This window comes from Siniperca chuatsi, linkage group LG22, assembly GCF_020085105.1.
Source record: "Siniperca chuatsi isolate FFG_IHB_CAS linkage group LG22, ASM2008510v1, whole genome shotgun sequence".
Lineage (NCBI taxonomy): Eukaryota > Metazoa > Chordata > Actinopteri > Centrarchiformes > Sinipercidae > Siniperca > Siniperca chuatsi.
Window position 1 is genome coordinate 21,957,339 of NC_058063.1, and position 22,570 is coordinate 21,979,908.

At 42.6% G+C, this 22,570-nt stretch overlaps 2 protein-coding genes across 2 annotated transcripts in view; both read right to left on the reverse strand.

Annotated features, from left to right (window-relative positions):
• Window positions 1–6,060: 6,060 nt before the first annotated feature.
• LOC122870320 (coiled-coil domain-containing protein 157-like) lies at window positions 6,061–10,293 on the reverse strand. Its single transcript, XM_044184477.1, has 6 exons — window positions 10,264–10,293; window positions 9,754–9,819; window positions 8,507–8,599; window positions 7,674–7,757; window positions 7,009–7,083; window positions 6,061–6,814 (listed from the first exon to the last, which is right to left on the reverse strand). The coding sequence occupies exons 3-6, from the start codon at window positions 8,597–8,599 to the stop codon at window positions 6,764–6,766; spliced, it is 303 nt and encodes a 100-aa protein (XP_044040412.1). The 5' UTR covers window positions 9,754–9,819; window positions 10,264–10,293; the 3' UTR covers window positions 6,061–6,763.
• Window positions 10,294–10,400: 107 nt separating this feature from the next.
• LOC122870704 (butyrophilin subfamily 3 member A3-like) overlaps window positions 10,401–22,570 on the reverse strand; it is a 44,002-nt gene continuing 31,832 nt past the window's right edge. Inside the window, exons 2-6 of the mRNA XM_044185065.1 lie at window positions 14,273–14,375; window positions 12,777–13,118; window positions 11,035–11,328; window positions 10,800–10,925; window positions 10,401–10,486 (exon numbers count right to left, since the gene is read on the reverse strand). Coding sequence (XP_044041000.1) covers window positions 10,401–10,486; window positions 10,800–10,925; window positions 11,035–11,328; window positions 12,777–13,118; window positions 14,273–14,366 — 942 coding nt within the window. The 5' untranslated portion in view covers window positions 14,367–14,375. The remainder of the gene's footprint in view (window positions 10,487–10,799; window positions 10,926–11,034; window positions 11,329–12,776; window positions 13,119–14,272; window positions 14,376–22,570) is intronic.

The window sequence follows — 22,570 nt, forward strand, 5'->3', positions numbered from 1 at the left end:
TCGAGACTCCTTGTATAGACTGAACTGATCCTGGTTTCAGTCCTGCGGTTATTTGTCACTGTCACGTTCAGTTCAAAGAGGACTCAAATGCAGGACTCTAGGCAGACAGGCTGAAGAACAAAAGATGAGTTTATTATTCACTTAAACAGCAACACAACTTGAGAAGTCCAAAAAGACCAACACAAAAAATAACAGCAGCTCAACAAACGTAAACCCACATAGGCGCAGGAAAAATACAGGACTCACAATAACCCGCTGACCCAGCAGGGACAGACACAGGGACGTGGTACAATGACGATCTGACACAGAATAAAGGAAGAGCACAGTCTAAATACACTCAGGTAGGGGAGACAACGAGACACAGGTGAAAACAATGAAAGCAATCAAAGACAGGAAGCAAAACTACCAGACACAAGAGGGAGGGAGAATTTTACAAAATAAAACAGGAAATAACAAAAACAAAAACCCCAAACCATGACAGTCAGGTAACTAAACATACCTGTACTCACCTTTGTCATTAGACAATCTGAAAAAGCAGAGTAGGGGTTTCTGGCACAACTTCACCTTCTTCCAAGTTGTTTTCTATCACACTTGTGTTACTACCTGTTTGCTGAAATAGGCTATTACGATACATTTTGATTTATTATTTGGTAAAATCTCACACAAGGCTCCCTTCAACTGAACCAACACAGCACAATATGACATCAGTTTTCCTTTTCGTTTTTTTATTTCAGTTTGTTCTATATTCTTTTCTTGATGGTGAATTAAATGTGTCCTTTGAAACAGTTTCTAGATTTTAAACAGGATTGATCAGAGGTTTGAGGTTTTTGTTTTGTTTTTTGCATTCCAGTGTTTTTAAATGTTGCTTGTTCTGAATGGATTGTAAAGTTATAGTTATTTGTCCAGCCGCACTCACTCAGAGCTACTCACAACAAAACCTAAGCAGCTGGTTGTCTACAAAGTGCTTTGGTTGAGGGAAACCCCCTTTTCTGCTGCACAGAGAGAGGCAATAACGGTGGCCTCTACTGAGGGCCTGCAGTTGCCTTAAATCCTCTAAAGGTGGCCATAGCATGACTGCTAAGATAACTGGTTTCGTGTGCCAGATGGTCTTATCAAAGAAAACACCCACATCATCAAAAAACTGCACAAATCGAAGATGTACCAAACTCAAGAGTTAATTGTAATTATATTCCTCTTAATAAATATCACCAAGATTTATAGATATAAACAATTAAAAGAGCCGTGGTGATGGAGATATTTTACAGTATTTTGAGATATTGAATTTCTGATGAATATTTTTGTAATTCTATTGGAATGAGTTATGAAGCACTGCTATATCTCTTCAATGCAGCGTCCAATCACAACCTAATGTGGGTGGTTTATTCACGCACCCAACAATTCTGCAAACTGTCATCAAGGCCTTTCCCCTGTAGGTGGCACTAGAGTACAAATACAACTTTAAATGACTAGGTTAGCAATGTCCTATCAGCACAGAATTTGCTAAGTATGTGCAACAGTGCACCTTGAAACAAGTGTTTGAATTAAAAAAACAAATGTCTTTGAGCAGCAGCTGGCAGCAATCACACACATTTTCTTCAGAAAATGCTCTAGTTTTAATTCATGTTTATGTTGGTGTAGTTTCTGCTAGATCTTCAACATTAACTTAAACAACAGTAGATTCACAATAAGCTGTTACAAGTAAATATAAAAAGACAATGTTGTCAAGAAGTGGTCACAGTCTGAAAGGGTTTTATTTAATTGTTTACTTATTTTATGTATTTTGTTACATTGTTGATACATTTGAGGTGTAATCACAAAATGTTGACTTATAAAAGAAGATATTTTGTGTTTATAATTCAAAATGAAGTTTTTTAACCAAAGTTTACAAACAATAATAATGTCAAAGTTTTCACATTATTAAAACACTTCAGATGTAGTTTTAGCTGCTGTCCTGAGTTGCAGCTTATGAAACCCGTCAGTCACTTTGAGAGTGACAGCAGGATCCAATCTGGTGTTTAGATAGTTGTTGCAGTGAGGCTACACGGCTTTGACTGAACTGGAATCTGTAAATAATCAATGTGTCGATGCTGTGTTTGCATGAATGGACTTCTCTTATCAACCATGGATCAAACTGATGTGATGAACTGATATCATGCTACAGGCACAAGCTGACAAAAACTGCTGTCTCCAAAAATAATGTAAAAGTAAATATAAAGGGCCTTAAAGTTATACTGTGGTGTCCACATGGCTACTCCAAAATACTCATCTTATTCCTCTCACCGACTCTAATATGCAGACGACACTTAATCATTAATGATCATTAGTAATCCCAAATAATATCTGATTATTGTTATTTGTTGGAGTGTAGATATACTATAGAACTAATAACATGTTAATCCCAAGCTTCCCCACACACACTTCCCATCACCTTATAGTTTTGATAGTGTTTTTATAGTTTCATATTTCAGCAAAAAAAAGGTTAAATCATGTTTTCTAGTTGCAGAGAATCTGCTGTAAATTGTCATTTTGGGGCTGAATAATGGAAACAGGCCTGTGTGTGATGGTGGAGGGACTGTATGAAGGTGGTGCAGCAGCGAGAACTGAGCTAACCCTTTCAGGAGACGTCGTTCTAAAACCAAAGGATTCACACACCCAGGCTCTGGATCAGGACGCAGCAAAAGTCAGGAATCATTGTGAAGGTCGACAGCCTGTCAGTCGGTCCGAGTCACCGTGGAAACAACCTGAGAAGACAACCAGACCAAACTGTGATTGATGTCTTTTCTCCAACCCTGCATCCTGACTGAAACCACCAGGTTTGACTCTTGAACTCTCTTCATTCTTGTTGTTTGTGATGAGTCTGAAACCTGAGCAGAAAAACCTCCTGTCCCCACTCGTCATGTTTCTTTCCTTCTTGCTTTCTTTGATCCTTCTTCAACTGATCTGAAAGCATGAGCATCACTGAGTACAACATTTACATGTTCAGGATGTTTCCCACCACTAGAGAGCGCCACCTACCTGTCTACTGCTGAGCCACCACAGCAGCTGGATAAAGAGGAAGCTGTTGAACTGCGTGTTTGTTGTCTGACTGTTGGTTTGGGGGACGTAGAAAGAGACGTATCATCTAGTTCTGTCTCTGACTGAAGCCCCATTGAGGCTCTTTGTGCTTATCATTGTACTCTCATACAGGAGTGGTAACAACTGATGATGCTCTCAACAGTTGAGAGTCACAGTCACATCACTGGTCTCATCGCACTGAAACAGCTGAGCCAATCACAGTGAGGCATGCCAACCACAGCTCAACTAATGAAGAATAGGCCTCTCCAGGACATCATATTGTGGTCTGGATGGTGCCGAGCGGCACGACGTGAGCACAAGGCACCAAATTAGTATTATGGAAATAGAAAATAGAAATAAACAATGAAAAAATAGTTTGATGAAGCTTGTTATACGATCGCATTGATCTGTTGCCATTTCAGTGGTAATTCTACTCTCTCATGTTGTAAATGCTCTCATCACATCTTAAAATGTGACATAGCAGCGTTTGCTTCGTAATAAATTTCAAGAATAAAACATAAGCCGCTGAAAAAACTGCAAAGAACGTCGGAAAGGAGGTCATGACATTGGCCTCAGACCTACAAGTATAGCATGTGAGTGACAGGTGGCTCATCAACAACTTGCACAATGTTCCTGGTTGAGCGTGTCAAAGTAAGGTTGTCAGGCCTATAAGGTGATCATTGCATTGTTGGATAAAACCCAGCAGATACCTTTAGTGCAATGTAACTGCACAAGAAATACTTTGACATGTTCCTATATTTGTGATGATTGATGAGTTTCCCCCTCCAGGTTTGAGGTCTCTGACAGAGAGTTGGAATATGGTCGTGTATGTAGTGATAATGGAGTGGTTGAGGCATTATGAAGCTTTTCAAGCTCTTCTCTACGGCCGATATCTCCAAAACTCGGCAACTCACACCAAAACAATCTAGATGAATAAATAGCAGTACAGGTTTTGAGGTGAACTGTCGCTTTAGGCAGGAAAATATTTCCTAAGGGCCCCCTCCTGACTCTGACAACAAACAAATCCTAAAGGTCACCACAACACTCTTAACATTATTGTAACTATGTCTTCAAAACATCTCCAATCAAATGTTTGCACTGCCGCCCATTTATAGCTCTTTCTTGCTATCAGCTGACCTGGATAAATCAGTGAGATGTGTGAGCCTGTCTCTCACAGCTCAAGTACTCTTTCTCAGGTTCACACTGATTGGACGCTGATTAAAGCCAAGCAGCATCTATATACCTCAGATTTTACACTGTGTAATGTTAATGTTTACTGTAGTAGCTCCTCACAAAAGATTTCTGCCTGAAGAACAATACATCAAATTGTCTTTCAGCTGTTGGTCGGGCATAGCGTTTAAACAAATTCAGTAGTGGAGACAGTCACCTGCCAGTGCATATTGCATCTGGTCAGTATGCATTATCATGCTACCAGTTATGTTGCGTCAGTGAGCAGTGGCTTCCCCATGGTCAACAAGAAACTACTAGCAGGAGGTTTAGGTTGGCATGATGTTCATATCTGTGAAGATTCTCAGTCATCAAGGTCATGGTACATCTAGAAGTACTAAGTCAAGGTCAACTGGGCTTACTTCTGAAGTTTAAGGTAATTGTCCCTCTAAGCCATGGGGTGCACCGCACTGCTTCAGACTGTGTGAGGACTGAGACTCAGGTTTCTTCTTTTTAAGTATTACTGGCTCCTGTGCAGTAAATGAGTCTATGGCTGATATACAGTCTGTTTCCTTTGTCTATCCAGTGATGCTGGGTGCACATGTTCAGAACAGAGGTGAGTAGCACTCAGTCAACGCTAAAGATACAATTATTCTACATGTTTGTTCTTTGCATCATATATTATTTCTCTTCATATCCACATCAAACCTAAGACAAAGATTAATCTAAACCATGATGTCTTTAAAGTTCTTACATTTTTGTTATGCACTGATGAAACTGAATTTGAATTTGCTGAACTTTCGTTTCAAATCAACGTCAACGTTGAGTATTGAATATCAGAGTGTGAACTATCAGTTTAAACGGTATCTGTCACAAGGTGCAGATACATTGATTTGTCTTGACATTGTGCTTTATGACATAGATCTGTCCAGTGATGTATGTTTCATTTGTTTTGAACTCTCTCTCTCTGTCTTTTTGTAAGATGCAGCTTTTCGTATTGTTCCAAACAGACTGCAGGTCTTTGAATACGAGTCTGTCTCTTTCCACTGTGAGGGTCTTGATGGCTCCACTCAGCTGGGAGGGATCAGGAGTACTGAGGAGTTTATCACATCATGTGATGAGAGGATGCCAGTACTATCTTGCACTATTCAACGAGCCTATCCAGCAGACAGTGGAGAATACTGGTGTGAGACTAAAGGAGGAGAGAGGAGCAACAGTGCCAACATCACTGTCACTGGTAGGTTTAAGTTTCTAGAAAAAGAGTCAGTTTGAAATCCATGAGATTATCTTCAGGAAAAAAAAACTGAGCTAAAAGACGAGAACTGATATCAATCCTCTAATCTAACTCCCACAAACTGATTAAACAAGTGTGTTTCATAAAATGTGAAAATACACAAAGACAAAATAAGTTTTTAGTTGAACTGGTCTCAGCTGGTAGACTTCTGCAGGCGCTTATTCAGAGTCACAAGAAGACTTTGCTTCAGTTTAACGGGTTTAAATTCAAAACGGTTGGGAACCACTGCTGTAGACTCTTAGACTCTTTTGTTTCGTAACCAAGGATCATTAATGTTAACTAAACTGTGATGGATCATGTAAATGTAAACTGTTACCAAATATTGGGCTCTACTGAGCCAAATAAAAGGAAGACACATCAGATGTTTTTGGGGGAAAACTGAATTTTATCCAATGAGTGGTTTTAAGTTAACAAAAGTTTGTCAGCACAACTAACTTTGCGAAACATCAAAGAATGTACAAATATCACTCTATAAACTCTTTGTGAAGATCGCATTTTAATATAAATATTCAATCCAGCAAAAATACTAAATAAAAGCTCCAGAGTTATGTTAGCCCACATTTTGGTTTGGAGATGGATTTATTTGACCGTTTGTCTTTGTGCTGCAGCAGGGGAGGACTCGCACACAGAGAACAAAGAGGTTCAGACTGGAGTCTTGATTTGAAGTATTTCTATTCAGTACATTACAGGGCTGGACAGACAGTGAGGAAATGTGCAAGAGTGCAGAAGTGCAAACGCTTCAGTCCTCAGTGCAAAATGAAGCATGCATGGAGAGTCGCCCTGTATATGGGTTACTCTACAGGTGCACCCAGTCAATGATCTCAGGCTTGAACAAACACACATGAAGCCAACTGTCAGCAGGTCACGTCATTACAAACACATCAGAATAATATAATTCCACAGCAGAGACACATCCTCATACACGTATTGATATATATACACAAACAGGTGTTAGCGTGTACACTGGGAATGGGACCCACGGCTACAGACAGTGGAGTCCCAAAAAACAGGTCATATCTACCGTTTGTCTTTACAACAGTTCACTGTTGGAGCTTTCAGAATGATATTTTGCCTCGACAATGAAGAGTTGATATTCAGTAATACGCACACAGAAAACAGCGGCAATGAAACAAAAGCAGATTTTTCACCACTTTCAAACAAAACATGTTTTGAATTGTTGATTATAGCACCAGAACACCTACATGCTGAACGGTGAATAGTGCTGAAATCCAGCAAACGTGAATTCACCTACTGAACTTTTCCTCTTGAACTGAGACTGGCAGAGCTGCTGTTGTCCTGCTGAGAGGGAGACAACACACACACACACACACACACACACACACACACACAAGTTATTTGGTGTCTCAGATTTGTTCTCATGTACTTTGAGTTCTTGGTTTCAGATTAATATCAATAATTTGTGAAGAAGATGAAAAGCAAGTGAGATTAAATCAGCTAAATTAATACACAATGCTTTATGTAAAAATATGAACCTTGGTCTGCAGCTCCGTCTTCAGGTTCTCCACTTGTTTCTCAGCTTTCTCCCTTCTGGTCTTCTCGTCCTGCAGCTGGAGGGAAAAGAGAAATAAAGAGAGACAAGATGAGACATTTTGTTTTATTTCCTACTTTATTTAGTGCACATCATATCCTGGTCTGGATGCAAACGCATTCCTGATTGGCTGGAGGTTGTGATTTATTACCTTTTAATGTGCACAGAGTTCGTCTCAGGTTAAACCTGTTTACTCTGAGCACATTTATACTGTAAATATACTGGAGAGGGATTTCTCCTCTGCACCACTCAGGTGTAACAACCAGTGCACTACTTCCCTGTGTGTGTGTGTGTGTGTGTGTGTGTGGCACTTGGGTCTGTTCAGTCTCAGAAAAGTTATTTGGTGTCTCAGATTTGTTCTCATGTACTTTGAGTTCTTGGTTTCAGATTCATTTCAGATTTCCCAAACAACGAGGAAGTAAAGCCAAAGTCACCAAAACACAATGGCTTCAGTTTAATTTTACAGTGTTAAAGTGCTTTGACTCTTTGTGTGATTGACATTGTTATATGTTTAAATCAGCTTAAGATACAATAAAGCAGTAATTGTGAGATTTAAAACCAAAAACCAACAAATACATGGGTGGAAACAAAAATCAATGAAAGATGAACCTCTTGTTTCTTGGTCTCCAGCTGCTTTTCACTCTTCTCCATCTCCTCTTTGAGCTTCTGGACATCAGCTGTCAGACTTTCCACCTGAGAGGAGAGAGAAGATAAAGACAGAAGATGAGAGACCGTTTCTCTTATTAAAGAATGGGAGTTTAGATAAACAATAAGACATGACAGGAAGGTCCTCCATGGTCTGATTTGTGCAAATAAGTCTATCTGTATTTCTCCTATTGGAGTTTTATAACAGTTTGTTCAAAAGAGGTCAAACAGGGAGTTCGACCTCGAACTGACCCCAAACATAAGTAACGTGACTGTGTAGGATAGCAAACTTTGTCTGTGAATGACTTTTAGGCAGTTGAAGGAATATATATTAGTTCATGCATAGACCTTATAACATATAAAACATGAAATATTTCTCATTTGGTGTAATAACAATACTTTCTACTCATTTCTGTATTTTGTCACCTTCATCAAATGTGCAGTCCAGTTAGTGGCAAACAGAACGGTTACCACTAGAAAACATTTCTTTATATTTTCAGGTCAGAAGAAAAGACACAAAATTATTTAAAGGAAAGAAAGGTAAGGGGTTGATTTTGCAATTATTAATATTATTTGTATCCATATAACAGCGGGCGTCTGTGGGATCCCAAACAACGAGGAAGTAAAGCCAAAGTCACCAAAACACAATGGCTTCAATTAAATATTAATCTTAAAATACTTTGACTCTTTGTGTGGTTTGTGTTGTTAAACATTTAAATCAGCTTAAGATACAATAAAGCAGTAATTGTGAGATTTAAAACTAAAACCAAAGAAATCAATATTATTAAAAGATGAACCTTTTTATTCTTGGTCTCCAGCTCTTTTATCAGCTGCTTTTCACTCTCCTCCTTCTCCTCTTTGAGCATCTGGACATCTTTCAGACTTTCCATCTGAGAGGAGAGAGAAGATAAAGACAGAAGATGAGAGACCTTTTCTCTTATTAAAGAATGCCAGTTTAGATAAACAATAAGACATGACAGGAAGGTCCTCCATGGTCTGATCTGTGCAGCATTTTAGTTCAAGTATAACAGAGAGGTGAAGTCTTCATGTTAAAGAAAAGCTGCAGTTTTGTAGTTGGACCTTTAGATGGAGCAAAGTCACAGTTCTGTCTTTATGAATGAGGAAAACACTGAGACAGACAGACTGTTATAGACTGTTACTGGTTAATAATTTATTTTCTTCACTGACTGACACATAATCAACTGTCTAAAGGGTTTCTGTAAGTGATAATACATGATGATGTTTCCAGATTATTTACTTTGTGTCGTGGCTCTTTACCCAGCAAGTCACTTATGTCCTACACCAGTCATGGTACTTATAACATGACCACTACTCGAAGACAAATGGGAGCCAGTGCTTAAAGCTGCAACAACTGATTTGTTTGGCCACTGGGGGGCAGACCGAACGCTGAGATATCATCACTTTTGAAGTTAATATGGTGAATTGTTGAGAACAGTTGCTTCTTTACTCATCCAGAAGTTACAGAGCAACATGACATTGTGTCACCTGATGAATGTAAGTCCAATATTCCCTCTCTTCTGAGGGAAATATCTGGCTCTTTAGCTGCTAATGCTCCACTATGTTCACCAGCTGCTCTCTGACTGAGCCTGTAACCAAAACAGTAAAGTTTCAGGCAGGACAGCTAAACAACGAGCTGAAACTTGCTATAAAGCTGCAGATTCAGCTGATAATTCTCTGTATGTTCATCACCACGAGCGAGCCCTTTCACATTGTGACATTGTTTTCACATTGACATTTCATACATTGTGAACATAAAAATATTGATTATAGCTGCTTTAAATCATTGTACCGTCAAACTTCAGAGAGGAAACATAAATTGCTGGACTAACACACACAAGTTAATAACACTTTGGAAATCATATCATGTTTCATGCCATTTTTGGTTTGTGGGTCTAAGAGGTTTGTCACTTTGAACAAATGAACTGAAGATGATATAGAGCTGGGAAACATTTGAAGGAGAACTGAAAACAAACAAGTAGTAAGCTGGAAAGAAGTCTTATATGAAGAAAATACTACGATGAACCTTCGTCTCAGCCTCCACTCTCCTCTGATGCTCATCCTTGAACCACTTGTACAAATTCCACGAGGTCTGAGAAGCAGGGAAGGAGAGAGAGAAAAAATTATGATATGAAGTAAAGGATTTGCATTTCCTCTGTCTTTTATTTTCAACCCTGTCTCCTAGAAAGTATGTTTACATACTCTAGATTATATTCCCAATCACGCTGTGGTCGCTGCCTGGATTGTGTTCTGAGGCAACGTTTCTTCGAATGACTGAAGCACTGCCTTTATGTACCTCACTGTAGTCACAGGAGGTGGTCCGTGGCCGGTCAAAGCAGGACTTGGACTGCAGAGACTGAGGTTTGTGTCCAGAGTCTCGCCTGTAGTTATGTTTAGGCAACAAAAGCACGTTGGTTAAACGTAATCCAGCCAGATTTGCTGTGGCATATTAGTTGTATATAAACGTCATTTCTAGGAGACAGGGTTGGTTATTTTATATATTAGGAACCTCAGATTGGATGATTGGACCACTTACCAACCAGGAGGAGCTGGCTGGTGCAGCCCGGTTTCCGGGAGTGAGGAGAGAGAGATGAAGACAAACATGCTCATTTATTAAAGCATGTGAGTGATCACTGCAAACAATGACAGTTCATTTCCAGCCTACAAGTATTTTCATGAACACTCTTTAATTGTTATGTTTCCTGAGACTGGTTGTTGTGTCCCTACCAAAGTTTCTTCAGAGCGGCTTCTCTTGGTCTCTGTGTAAAATAGAATTAAAGTATAAAACTCATTTACTTGCATTATAGGAAAGTATCACAGCATATGAGACATTTCAGTCTAAAATGAGTTATAAAATAGGTTATAAATATACGACACCTGACAATTTGACTGATTGGAAATAAATGTAGACCAACCACTACATTTTATATCAACACCATAACCTGTAAAATACTGACATTTTGATCAAATGAAATTATATTTACCCAATTACAAAATTCATATCACTGTTCCCCAAAAAACCTAAATGATAACTTGACATTTGCAAAGCACTGCAATTAATTTGTGACTTACTGATCTTTTGTCTCCATTTGCACACAAAAAAGACAACTGCAGAACTAAACACGATGCAAACAGCCAAACTAACAGCCAAAACAACTGTGACAGGAGAAGAACTGGACTGGACCTCAAAGAAATCATCTGAAATGATAAAACACAGAATAACATGGCATTTATAGAAAACCAGACCTCAGCTATTTGAAACCAAAACAATCAACACATCATCATACAATTTAAAAATCATGTTTACCTAGAACATGGATGTGTGTCTCTCTGGTCTGGTTGATGTTCTGCTGTTGGACTCTACAGGTGTAGTTGTTGCCGTGACTCGTCTCCACAGTCACTCTGCTGCTGACAGTATAGAGGTCATCAGGACCTCTGACTGTCTCTGTAGGTCCATCAGAGACGAGCTTTCCCTCACCGTCCAGCCAGAACACCTCAGGCTCTGGATACCAGCCTGCAGACTCACAGTTTAAAATCACCTCTCCTCTGTTTCTTTCCATTCCTTGTAAACTGATGTCAGGTGAGGAGACAGTATCTGATGCTGGGAAAAGGAAAAGTTTAAAACAGAGGTGTTAGGTGAAGGAAAATATTGATACTATGGACAATAATTAATAATCTCCAAATCAAATAAAAATTAAAATTAAGAAAATAAGATGATTTGAGATGTGCACAATTGCAAAGCTTTAATTAAAATCTTGCAGAAAATTGATATTTTCTAATCCTGCATAAATACAATTTTTCATTGGACTCTTAAATCTGCAAATCTCTAAAGCTCCCTTTTTTCAAGAATCAAGACTTTACGGAGCTCTACATTAGCATGACGATGAAACTGTAGCCTTAATCAAGTTACTGTATCCTCAGTCCTAAGTTGGCTGTTTTAAGTCACCAGCATCAGCCTTTTTCTTGTAACTACATTATTTGTCCTTTATTGTGAAATGAAGTTGGTATTTGAACTCTTGACTGGGACGTTTAAATCCGGATCAGATGTCTGATGAGAAGTTGTAATTATAAATAATAGTTCAAATAGTGAAATGATGAAATGTTGGTAACTATGAATAACACTGACTGACTGTGCTCCTCCTGTCAATATGGTTGTTCTTGGTGTTAAAAAAATAACTGTTAAATCTTTATAATAATAATAATAATACATTTATTTATAGAGCACTTATCAAAACAAAGTACAAAGTGCTTCACAAAAAGATAAATAAAATACCACAGTGAATGATAAATCATAAAATAAATAAAATATATAAAATACATAAAAACAATAAAATAAACAGGCAGTTCAGGTAAAATCAGGATCTGCTTTCAGATAAAAATGCGTTTTGAGACGAGATTTAAATGAAGACTCTGACTCAGACAGCCTAAAGTCTTCGGGCAGGTTGTTCCAGAGCCTCGGGGCCCTGATGGCCAAAGCTCTGTCCCCCTTAGTTTCCATCCTGGACTCAGGAACAGACAGAGGACCCGAAGATCTCAAAGTACGTGAAGGTTCATAAGGGATTACAAGGTCTAAAATATAATCTGGAGCCATGAAGAGCCTTAAAAGTAATCAACAAGATCTTAAAATCGATCCTAAAACCAACAGGGAGCCAATGTAAAGAGTCTAAAACAGGTGTGATGTGGTCGAACCTCTTGGTCCTGGTTCAAAGCCTAGCAGCTGAGTTCTGTACAGTCTGCGGTCGTGTCAAAGTTTTTTTATTAAGACAAGTGAACAGACTGTTAAAGTAATCAAAGCGTGAGGAGATAAAAGCATGCACAACAGTTTCTGCATTACTAAGATTTAAAATAGTGAAGCAGAGGACAACTTGATACTCACAATGATATTGCAGTACTCAGCGCTATAACACTGACAGTGATGTAGGAAGACTGTGGTTGTACACTTTATTTCCCAACATCAACGTCTGAAAGCTTTTCCCACCAAAATCCTTTACTGGATGCAGAGCCTACACCAAACTGCAGTATGCAAACTTATTGAATGTGTGTACTTACCAACAACAAGCTCAACAGAAGACTGTTTATCATGTACTGGCATGTAGCATTCATACGTTCCCTTATCAGAGAGTTGTACTTTGGAGAGTTTCAGTGAAATGTTTCCGTGTTTCAGTTCGTCGGTGAACAGTGAAGTTCTTCCTTTGTAGGAAGGATTTCTTATCTTCTCGAGGTCCTGACCAGCACGCCACACGTGGACAAATATAGGATTCAGGTCAGATCTCTTCCACTCCAGTATCTCTGAAGTGACATCCACCGCAGGTTTCAGGTGACAAGGCAAAATGATGTCATCACCAACTCCTGCCACTATGGGCTGAGGTGGACCAATCACCTCGTACTGACCTGAAAAAAAATATATCTGTTTATTATTCCTGCAGTAGAAAGCAGCTACCAAGACACTGTTTTAATAAGACAGACCCTTCAAATGTAAATTAATGTGTAGTATCAGTATAGCAGCAGTATTTGCCGTACATCAATTAGAAAACTGAGAGGGGAGAGAGAATGGATGAGACTGAACCATCAAGGACATCATACTTTTTCCAGTTATCTGTCCATATTCTACAATTAGTGGGATAAAGACAAGTCGTTCATGGCAATGCCAGTTTAATGAACATAAGTAGGTATCCAATCCTATCTCCCAGATTACATTATTTGCAACACCAGAAACCTTTTGAGAGGAATGGAATGTGCCCAATCACATTTTTATCAACATAGTAGCAACTACAGCATGATTAACATTGGTACTATTTTATATATAACCAAAAACTCTATTTTATATAGTTTATGGTTCTCTTTAGGCAACTCAAAACATTTATTAACACACATTAAAGTCAGGGAAAGGTCATCATGGTCAAAGCTCTCAAGACAAGGCAGACTTGAATCACGAGCCAGGATGAGTTTACTTTATTAACATTTAACCAACATGATGATCTTCCCCTAACCTTACCCACAGTGTTTTTATTGCCAACACCAAAGCACCGGGTATGTGAACCCCAGTCTCTGGTGGGGAAATCCTGCACTTTGTAAGTCCATCATCAAGCTGACCACCTCCCTATGACTTCTGTCTAGTATAAGAACTTAGCACTTCTTGGGCTGGAAAAAACATTGAACATCATCCTGGTAGCACCAGATACAAAGGGCACCCAGTCCCAGGCTTCACCCACTTGCTGTCACACAGCCAGAAGTAATTCTGTCACTTTGTAATGACAATAAATATCAGGAGACAACAAGTTAAATACTTGACCTGCTGTACTGAATGCCACTGCAACACTTTGGTTTTCTGGCTCTGCCCTTTGTGTTTCAACTCAACCGATGACTGGTGAACCGATTTTTTCCTTCAGAGGAAAAGTGTTTGAATAACTAAAAAGCCAGTGTCCCAAATCTCTCAACAGCCGTCTTTACATTTAATAGCATTCATTGATGCCTATATGATATGATGATATGTGGAATTATATTGGATCCAAAGGCCTAAATGTGAGCATTTGTGTGGGAGTTACCTCTACAAGAGTGTATCAGGAGAAGGTGGAAAAGCAAAACACTGAGGGGTCTGAGTGGAGACTGAAGGGACAGTCCGTCTGTCTGGTGAAGCATCTTGCAGCTCTGAAAATGGACCACAGATAAAGTGTATTAAAAAAATGCTTTAAGTTGTTATTTAGGTAAAATAAGTAATTCACCCATTCCTGAGCAGGCTTAAATCTGTCTCCACCTATTTAGAGACAGATTTTTTTTTTAAAGAAGCCGCAGGTATCTTGACTTTCAGTGCCCACCTGTAAAATCAATAATAATAAAATGTTTTGTGATTTATGTGACTTGGCGGATTAAAAATGCAATTTAAAATCAATAAAAAGAAATTACCTGAATCTCGATATATAGACTTTATAATAGTTTGTAGTAGTTATTATTATTTATGTACATGTGTATCTGTGTAAAGTTTGTCAGTTTTTGAGTAACCCATCTATGGATTCCCTTTGTCAGATCACCGTTCTCATTCCCAGGTCACCAAAAACTGACACTGCTTTCACGCTACTCAGCGTCTCATTCAGATGCACAAGGTACGCTTCAGTGTCTGTATGAGACGCCTATTTAATACGTAGTTATCGTTGTGAAACAGTCACACTTTGGTTAGGTTTAAGCACCAAAACTACTTGTTTTGGTTTAGGAAAAGATCATGGTTTGAGCAGAGACTGTTGTGCCCACATCTTCACAGACAGCTGGCTTCACCACAACATACCCAAGCTATTGCACTCAATGGGCAGAGTGTGTTCTGCGCTGACAGAACACAAGAATTTGGTAAAACCAGGGGCCTGTACTACGAAGCAGGATTTGGGGTTAGCGCGGTAACTTCAGGTTTAACCCTACGTCTTACGATGGTGGTTCACTTCTTACGGTGGTATATCGCCTCACTCAGCCTAACTCATGCTGAACACCATACCTGCTCATGTTCGAGAAAAGAGATCAACACGTATAAAAGTACCGCCTATATAGGCTACTGGCTAATCAATTCTCTTGGAAAATGGCATCACCATTCATAGAAGATCCGTTCAGAGACCGACAGAACCCTTGTGCTTTTGTAAACCGATATCATCCTACAACAGAGACTGTTTGAAGCACTAATGCCTTGTACTTGCTGTACTTATAAGATATGAAAGTAAGCTTACTTATCACTTTGAATAATGTTTTTATGTTTATCTTTTATTTGCTCCCAAATCTGTTTCACACTGCTTGGGTAAGAATAAGGCTAAAATGACCATAATGGAATACACAAATTTTCCTAAATTCTTATAATTCCTTCTTATAATTTTTAGGTTTATTTTAATTCTTAACTACTGAGTTACATTATACAATCTTCTTGATGCTGCACTTAAGGCTTGCACTGAGTTCCGTTAGTTTTGTACAAATAATGTAGGTTACTACTTTTAATTTGCATTATCCAGTAATGCAAACATTAGAATGTCTTAACATGTACCCCATATCATGTGCCATTAAAATATTGGATGAAATTTACTGGGTAGCTAACGTCAGCTAACTGTTAACAAGCTAACAGGTTTTTTTTGGTAAATAAGCCTTACGTGCAGAACGCTTGATACAGTGAATTGCACCTTATCGTTAGCTGTTCAGTTTATAATTGGCAAGTGAGTGTATGAGAGTTATGTGTGTTTGTGAGAGTGAGAGTGAGTCAAGTAAAATCACAGTATGATTGGACAATAACGTTAATCTTTGCTCTTTGGGTTAACGTCTTATAGATCTATCCTGGGTGCCTTTATCTTTTATAAAACTGTAGAGAAGCAGTGGCCATATTTCTACAATTGTGACCTCGGAACAAGAACAGGGAACCCTGCTGGAAAACCACAAAAGAGCCACACTTTCGGTTAATGTGTGTAAATGGCCATTTCTTATGATCCTAGGTATGGCAACTTGAATGATACTAGCAAACTGAGACAGCTTTGGCAAGTGGAGAACTACTCTAAAGATACCGGAAGTTACGAAGGGAACTATGGTTCTGTGAATTCCTGGATGACTGCCAGCAGCAGTAAGCCAAGTGGATATGTCTCCTCGCGCTCTGCCCAGGTTGCAGGACCATAGTGACTTTCGTATCTTCCGTTCTGTTTCATTCCTTCCTGACTGCTAGTGTCAGTAAACAAAGTGGATGCCTCATACCAGCAGTGTCACGAGGAAGCAGACACCTGCCTACTGGTCAACTGCAGCAGCCAAAGGTAGAATGGCTGATGCTAGTGTGGATCCAGAAGCAACATTAAGGCAAAAACCTTGAGAAGGTGCAAGGTGCTGTCCAGGACGCCGCTGCACAGATCATGGATAGTGGCACCCCTTTCATTGCTGCCCAGGATGTGGCCACCCCCTGGTAGAATAATAGATGACATCTGAGGGGCAGGTTTGCCTCATAAGTCTGATTGTCTCAACAACCCAGTGGGAGAGCCTCTGCTTACACAGTGCACATCCCTTGTTTTTCCTTCTGTAGCAGAAAAACAACTGCTCTGACCACCCTTAGCTCTGCGTTGCCCCAATGTACAACTACAATGCCCAAACTAAACACAACAAATTGGCCCTTTCCACCACCTCAGATCCAAACGGGGGAGAATGGTATGCCTGCCCGAATAATGTGACAAGACCTTAGGTAGGAAGGAGATATTTGGCCACAACATCACCCTAGAACCATCTGCCTTCCACCGCAGGCACATAAGACTAACAGAAGAAAGTGTGTGGAGCTCACTCACACGCTTGACTGTCATAACTGCCAGAAGAAAGGCAGTTTTCATCAACATATTACTCAGGGTCACCCCTGCCATAGGCTCAAAGGGTGACTTGCTCAAGGCTTGCAGGACCAGTGGCAGGTCTCATGCTGTAGTGCGCTTTACCCTGAGGGGGCTACGCAACTGTGTAAAGTAAAGCGCTGCTGTTTAAATCTGCCCACCGTCAGCCCAAGGCCCTCAGCATGTGCCTCAAGGTTTATTTAGGGGCGCTGGTCATGCCCTTGTACCCACTGCTAGGGTCGGCAATGTGGTGACTGACCACATCTGGGCTGGTTCCAGCTGCCTGCAGCAACCTGGGTATGTTGCCAGGGCTGCGGTGCTGGGTTTAGTTGCTGTGTGCGGTGTGGGTCTCGTGCGCCATGTTTCCTAGAGCAAGTCCCCATGCCCCTACCCCAATGTCCCCAGGCTTCTGATCCCTGACTTGACTGTTTTCTGCGCTCCAACGCTCTTTCTGCTTCTGGCCCAAACTACTGGCACAACAGGGAGTTTTCGCAGTCGTCTGACATAGGCGCCTGTGCGAGCCACACCTGACGTCGTGTCAGGATGAGGATGGACATCAGCTGACCAAGCTTTCTGGTCATCAACACTAAGGCCTGAAGTGCTGCATAATTTGTGTCAGCCAACTCTCTCTCTTCACGGTCTTTGGCCTTCACATGGGAGCATCCAGGCAGCCATATCATAAGCCCTCGAGAGAAGGGTGTCAGTTACCAGGCACTGTGGCCTGGGACATCAGGCTTTATCTTTTAGCATCTCATCTGTTGAGAGGATCAGTGAGGCAATACCCTGGTCAACTGGAGGCATATAATCTAGGCCATGTTCCCCTGTGTTGCGGATGGAGTCCAGGGTCCTAGCATCTCTGCCACGGTGAGCTGATGCCCTTGGATCTGCCCAGCAGCACTTCAGCTCATCCAAAAAAGCAGGTGAGGGTGGATCAACGAAAGGCAGGGCTGTAGGAGTCCGTCGAAAAAATGGGTTGGGCTGGTGCGTCATCCAGCCCGACCTTAGCTAGGGCTGCATGCAGTGTTGCTCACAGTGGGAAGTGTCTGGGACATTCTCTGGAACATGTATATACCAAAAAGAGGTTCCATGTCCAGAAAGGGAAGAAACTGGACTGTCCAGCAAAACAGTTTATTCTGCATGTGAAGAGGTGAATTTTTGGTTTTATTTTTAAAGCCTGATTCAAAATGCGAATTCTGCAAAACAGAAAGGATAAAGCCCTGTTGTGTATAACAGGCTTATCTTTCTACTCTAAATTATTGGAGTACAGAGCTTAGTCTTTCCATTGCACTGTAAGAGTAAACATGGTAAGGTGTGGTTGTTTAGCAAAACTTCTGTTTTTAAACTGTTTGAGGTATGACAGTCAAAGGAGATGCCTCCACAGCCAGAAAAGAAGATGCCATGAAAAGGCAAAAGCAAGAATTGGCCAAAACAAACCCACCAACCCCAACATTTATCATGTCAAAATTCCACTAGTGGAAGCTCACCAAAACCAAACCATTGACTCCAGATGTTGCTATTCAAGACATATCCACCCTTAAGTGAGAGACAAAATCCAGGAGATGATAGGGCTTGGAATAACCACTGTTGCATTTGTGAAAAGAGCCTTGAAGCAATATGTGTTGACAGACCTGCACATGACCTGCGCAAACCCCATAAAGAAGACAAGGCCTATTTTCCATCTAACACTACATTTCAGAACCATATCCATACGGCATTAGTGACAGGCCATTACTCTGTGTCACAGATACGCCAGGCTCCACCATCCACTAATCACCCACACCTGTTCCCAATTACACTCCTGCTCCCCATTAGCTCCCAATCACAGCCTGCATATAAGCCCTGCACTCACCTCAGTTTATGGCCAACCTCGTTTGCGACCAGGACTCTCCATGCCACTCGGCATAACATCTATATCTCCCTTGGCCAGCGATCTCCCTTCTCCGGCAATCTCCCTTCTCCAGCATTTCTCCCATCTCCAGCGATCTCCCGTCTCCCTCGATCTCCTGTCTCCAGTGAATCTTCCCTCTTGCGGACTTCCCTAGCTATAAATTAGTACTCTCAGGCTGTCGGCGAAGGCGCCTTCGCCGCAGACCTCCAGGTCCGCCAGGTCCCAAAGGGTCTCCGCCTTCGCTGGCAGGTCCCAGAGGGTCCCTGCCTTCGCCGCCAGGTTCCAGAGGGTCCCCGCCTTCGCCGCAGGCCTCCAGGGGGTCCCTGCCTTCGCCGCCAGGTCCCAGAGGGTCCCTGCCTTCGCCGCCAGGTTCCAAAAGGTTCCCTGCCTTCGCCGCCAGGTTCCAAAAGGTTCCCGCCTTCGCCGCAGGCCTCGAGAAGGTTCCTGCCTTCGCCGTAGGTCTCCAGAGGGTTCCCGCCTTTGCCGCCAGGTCTCCAGAGGGTTCCCGCCTTCGCCGCCAGGTCCCAGAGGGTCTCCGCCTTCGCTGCCAGGTCCCAGATGGTCTCTGCCTTCGCGCAGGCTTCTCGTGGGTTCCCACCTTCGCCTTCAGGTTCCAGAGGATCTCCGCCTTCACTGCCAGGTCCCAGATGGTCTCTGCCTTCGCCGCAGGCTTCTTGTGGGTTCCCACCTTAGCTGTCAGGTTCCAGAGGGTCCCCGCCTTCGCCACCAGGTCCAAGAGGGTCTCCGCCTTCGCTGACAGGTTCCAGAGGGTCCCCGCCGTCGCCGCCAGGTTCCAGAAGGTCCCCGCCTTCGCAGCCAGGTTCCAGAGCGTTCCCACCTTCGCCGCAGGCCTCCAGAGGGTCCTAATCTTCGTCTTCGGCGGCAGTCTCCTGTGACACTCCATCTTCGCCGCCGGCCACCAGAGGATCCCAGCCTTCGTCTTCGCCGCTGATCTCCAGAGGGTCCCAACTTTCGTCTTCGCAGTCAGTCTCTTGTGATTCTCCGTCTTCGCCGACGGCCTCCAGAGGGTCCCATCCTTCGTATTCGCCGCCGGCATCCAGAAGGTCTCGGTCTTCGCTGCTGGCCTCCAGAAAGTCTCAGTCTTCACCGCCGGTCTCCGGTGACCTTCCGCTTGTACCACCAGCATTCTACCAGGCCTCCAGATGGGGTTGAACTTCATCACAGACCGCATGAAATCAGCTCCGAACCTGTCAAGCCCCCGGGCCATCCACCCGGGGTCCCCTGCTCCACACCTGTCTAGTCCCCGGTTCGTCCGCCAGTGTTCCCCAGCTCCACGTCTGTCCAGTCCCCGGATCGTCCACCTGTGGTCCTCAGCTCCGCGCCAGGCCAGTCCCCGGGTCGTCTACCTGAGGTCCTCAGCTCCGCGCCAGGCCAGTCCCCGGGTCGTCCACCTGGGGTCCTCAGCTCCGCGACAGGCAAGTCCCCAGGTCGTCCACCTGGGGTCCTCAGCTCCACCCTGGTTCTGCTACCGGGTCGTCCAAAGGAGGTCCTCAGTCCCGCGCCAGGCCAGGCCCCGGGTCGTCCACCGGAGGTCCTCAGCCCCGCAGCAGGCCAGTCCCCGAGTCGTCCACCGGAGGTCCTCAGCTCCACCCTGGTTCTGCTTCCAGCTCGTCCGTCTGAGATCCTCCGTAACACCCAGGACCAGGTTCCTGGTCAGCCGTCCAAGGCTCCAAACTCCACACCTGTCCCGTCTCCGAGTTGTCCAGCCAAAGTTCCCAGCTCTGTACATGCCCAAACCCCAGCCGTCCGACTGGATCAACCCGCTCCCTGTGGTGGAGGAGGATCACCACGTCGGCAGGGTTTTTCGGCCCTCGGGAGCTGGCCATGGAGGGGGGGGGTACTGTCACAGATACGCCAGGCTCCACCATCCATTAATCACCCACACCTGATCCCAATTACACTCCTGCTCCCCATTAGCTCCCAATCACAGCCTGCATATAAGCCCTGCACTCACCTCAGTCTATGTCTGACCTCGTTTGCAACCAGGACTCTCCATGCCACTCGGCATAACGCCTATATCTCCCTTCTCCAGCGATCTTCCTTCTCCAGCATTTCTCCCTTCTCCAGCATTTCCCCCTTCTCCAGCGTTTCTCCCGTCTCCAGCGTTTCTCCCGTCTCCAGCGATCTTCTGTCTCCAGCGTTTCTCCCGTCTCCAGCGTTTCTCCCAGCGTTTCTCCAGCGTCCAGCGATCTTCTGTCTCCAGCGATCTTCTGTCTCCAGCGATCTTCTGTCTCCAGCGTTTCTCCCGTCTCCAGCGATTTCCATTCTCCAGCGATCTCCCGTCTCCCTCAATCTCCAGTGAATCTTCCCTCCTACGGACTTCCCTAGCTATAAACTAGTACTCTCGGGCTGTCATCTAAATAAAGAACATTCTCTGTCCCTGCCTGTCTGTTCACTCTGCTCTTCTTCTCTCTTTTCCTGGAGAGGAAAGTGGCAGAATGAAAGGAAGAAGATGACAGGAACCGTTTGTTCTTTAGGAAGTGCACTAAGGGACAAGATGATGTAACTTCTCATCAGTTTCTCTTCATACGCCAACATGCCAAACAGACCAGGCTCTTGCAGCGATATGGAGACGTGATGCTAGTAGATGCAACTTATAAAACGTCTAAATATTCCTTGTCTCTGTTTTTTTTTTTTTGATTTGTACAAACCAACTATTATTCGACTATTATCAGGTCATATTGAACAGAGCAAACTAAATATTTGCCAAATCATAATGCTTTAAATATGTGATGAACTAACATCTAACACTCAGACAATTGTCTCTTTTTCTGTCTTTTGTTACAGATGGTGCTGATTGATCATGAAACTCCATTTGGAAATGTGTCATCTGTTGTTAAGAGCTGTTGTTAATTGTTTGTTAGTTCACCACAGGGTGACTGTGGGTAATTGTGATGTCAATATTTGGGGTGAGCGCCATCTTTGGGCCAACTTTCACTACTTCAGCTCTTCCTTCAGTCCATGAGGAGTTTACCACAGAGAGATATGGAAAAATTATGCATCTCATTGTTGGTGGAAAAAACATGTCAGTTTCTATGAGCAGATCGAACCGGGCAAGAAGTCAGACACTGAAAGGGCATAGAGAATACGGTCAATTTTCAAAATAAAACACCATGTGCAGACTTCCAATCATATAGGCCTATAAACACAATGAAAACAGACCAAAAAAAGACCCGCTTTGATGAGAGCACTGACAGATTACATTTTAATTTTCATGTTGACCCAAAAAGAGCATGGTGACATGTAAATGGAAATGCAAAGACGGGGGGCGCTGTTTTTGTGGTAGTTTTGGTGTTGACACTTCCTGTTTTATTTTGTAGTAGTCTCCTTCCCTTGTGTGTCTTGTGTTTTTACTTCCTGTCTGTGTTTTCCCTCCAGTTTTGATTGTTGGTCATCCCTTGATTGTTTGCACCTGTGTCTCGTTGTCTCACCTCCCCTTGGGTATTTAGTCTGGGTCTTTTCTTTGTTCAGTGTCGGATCATTGTTGTACACATGGTGTTGTTCCTTGCCAAGCCCTGTGATTGTGTTATCTTGGATTCTTTGTTCTCCTGTCTTGTTTGGATTTTGGATTCTGGATTTTGGATTTTTGGATTTTGGATTTTGTCTGCTCACCTCTG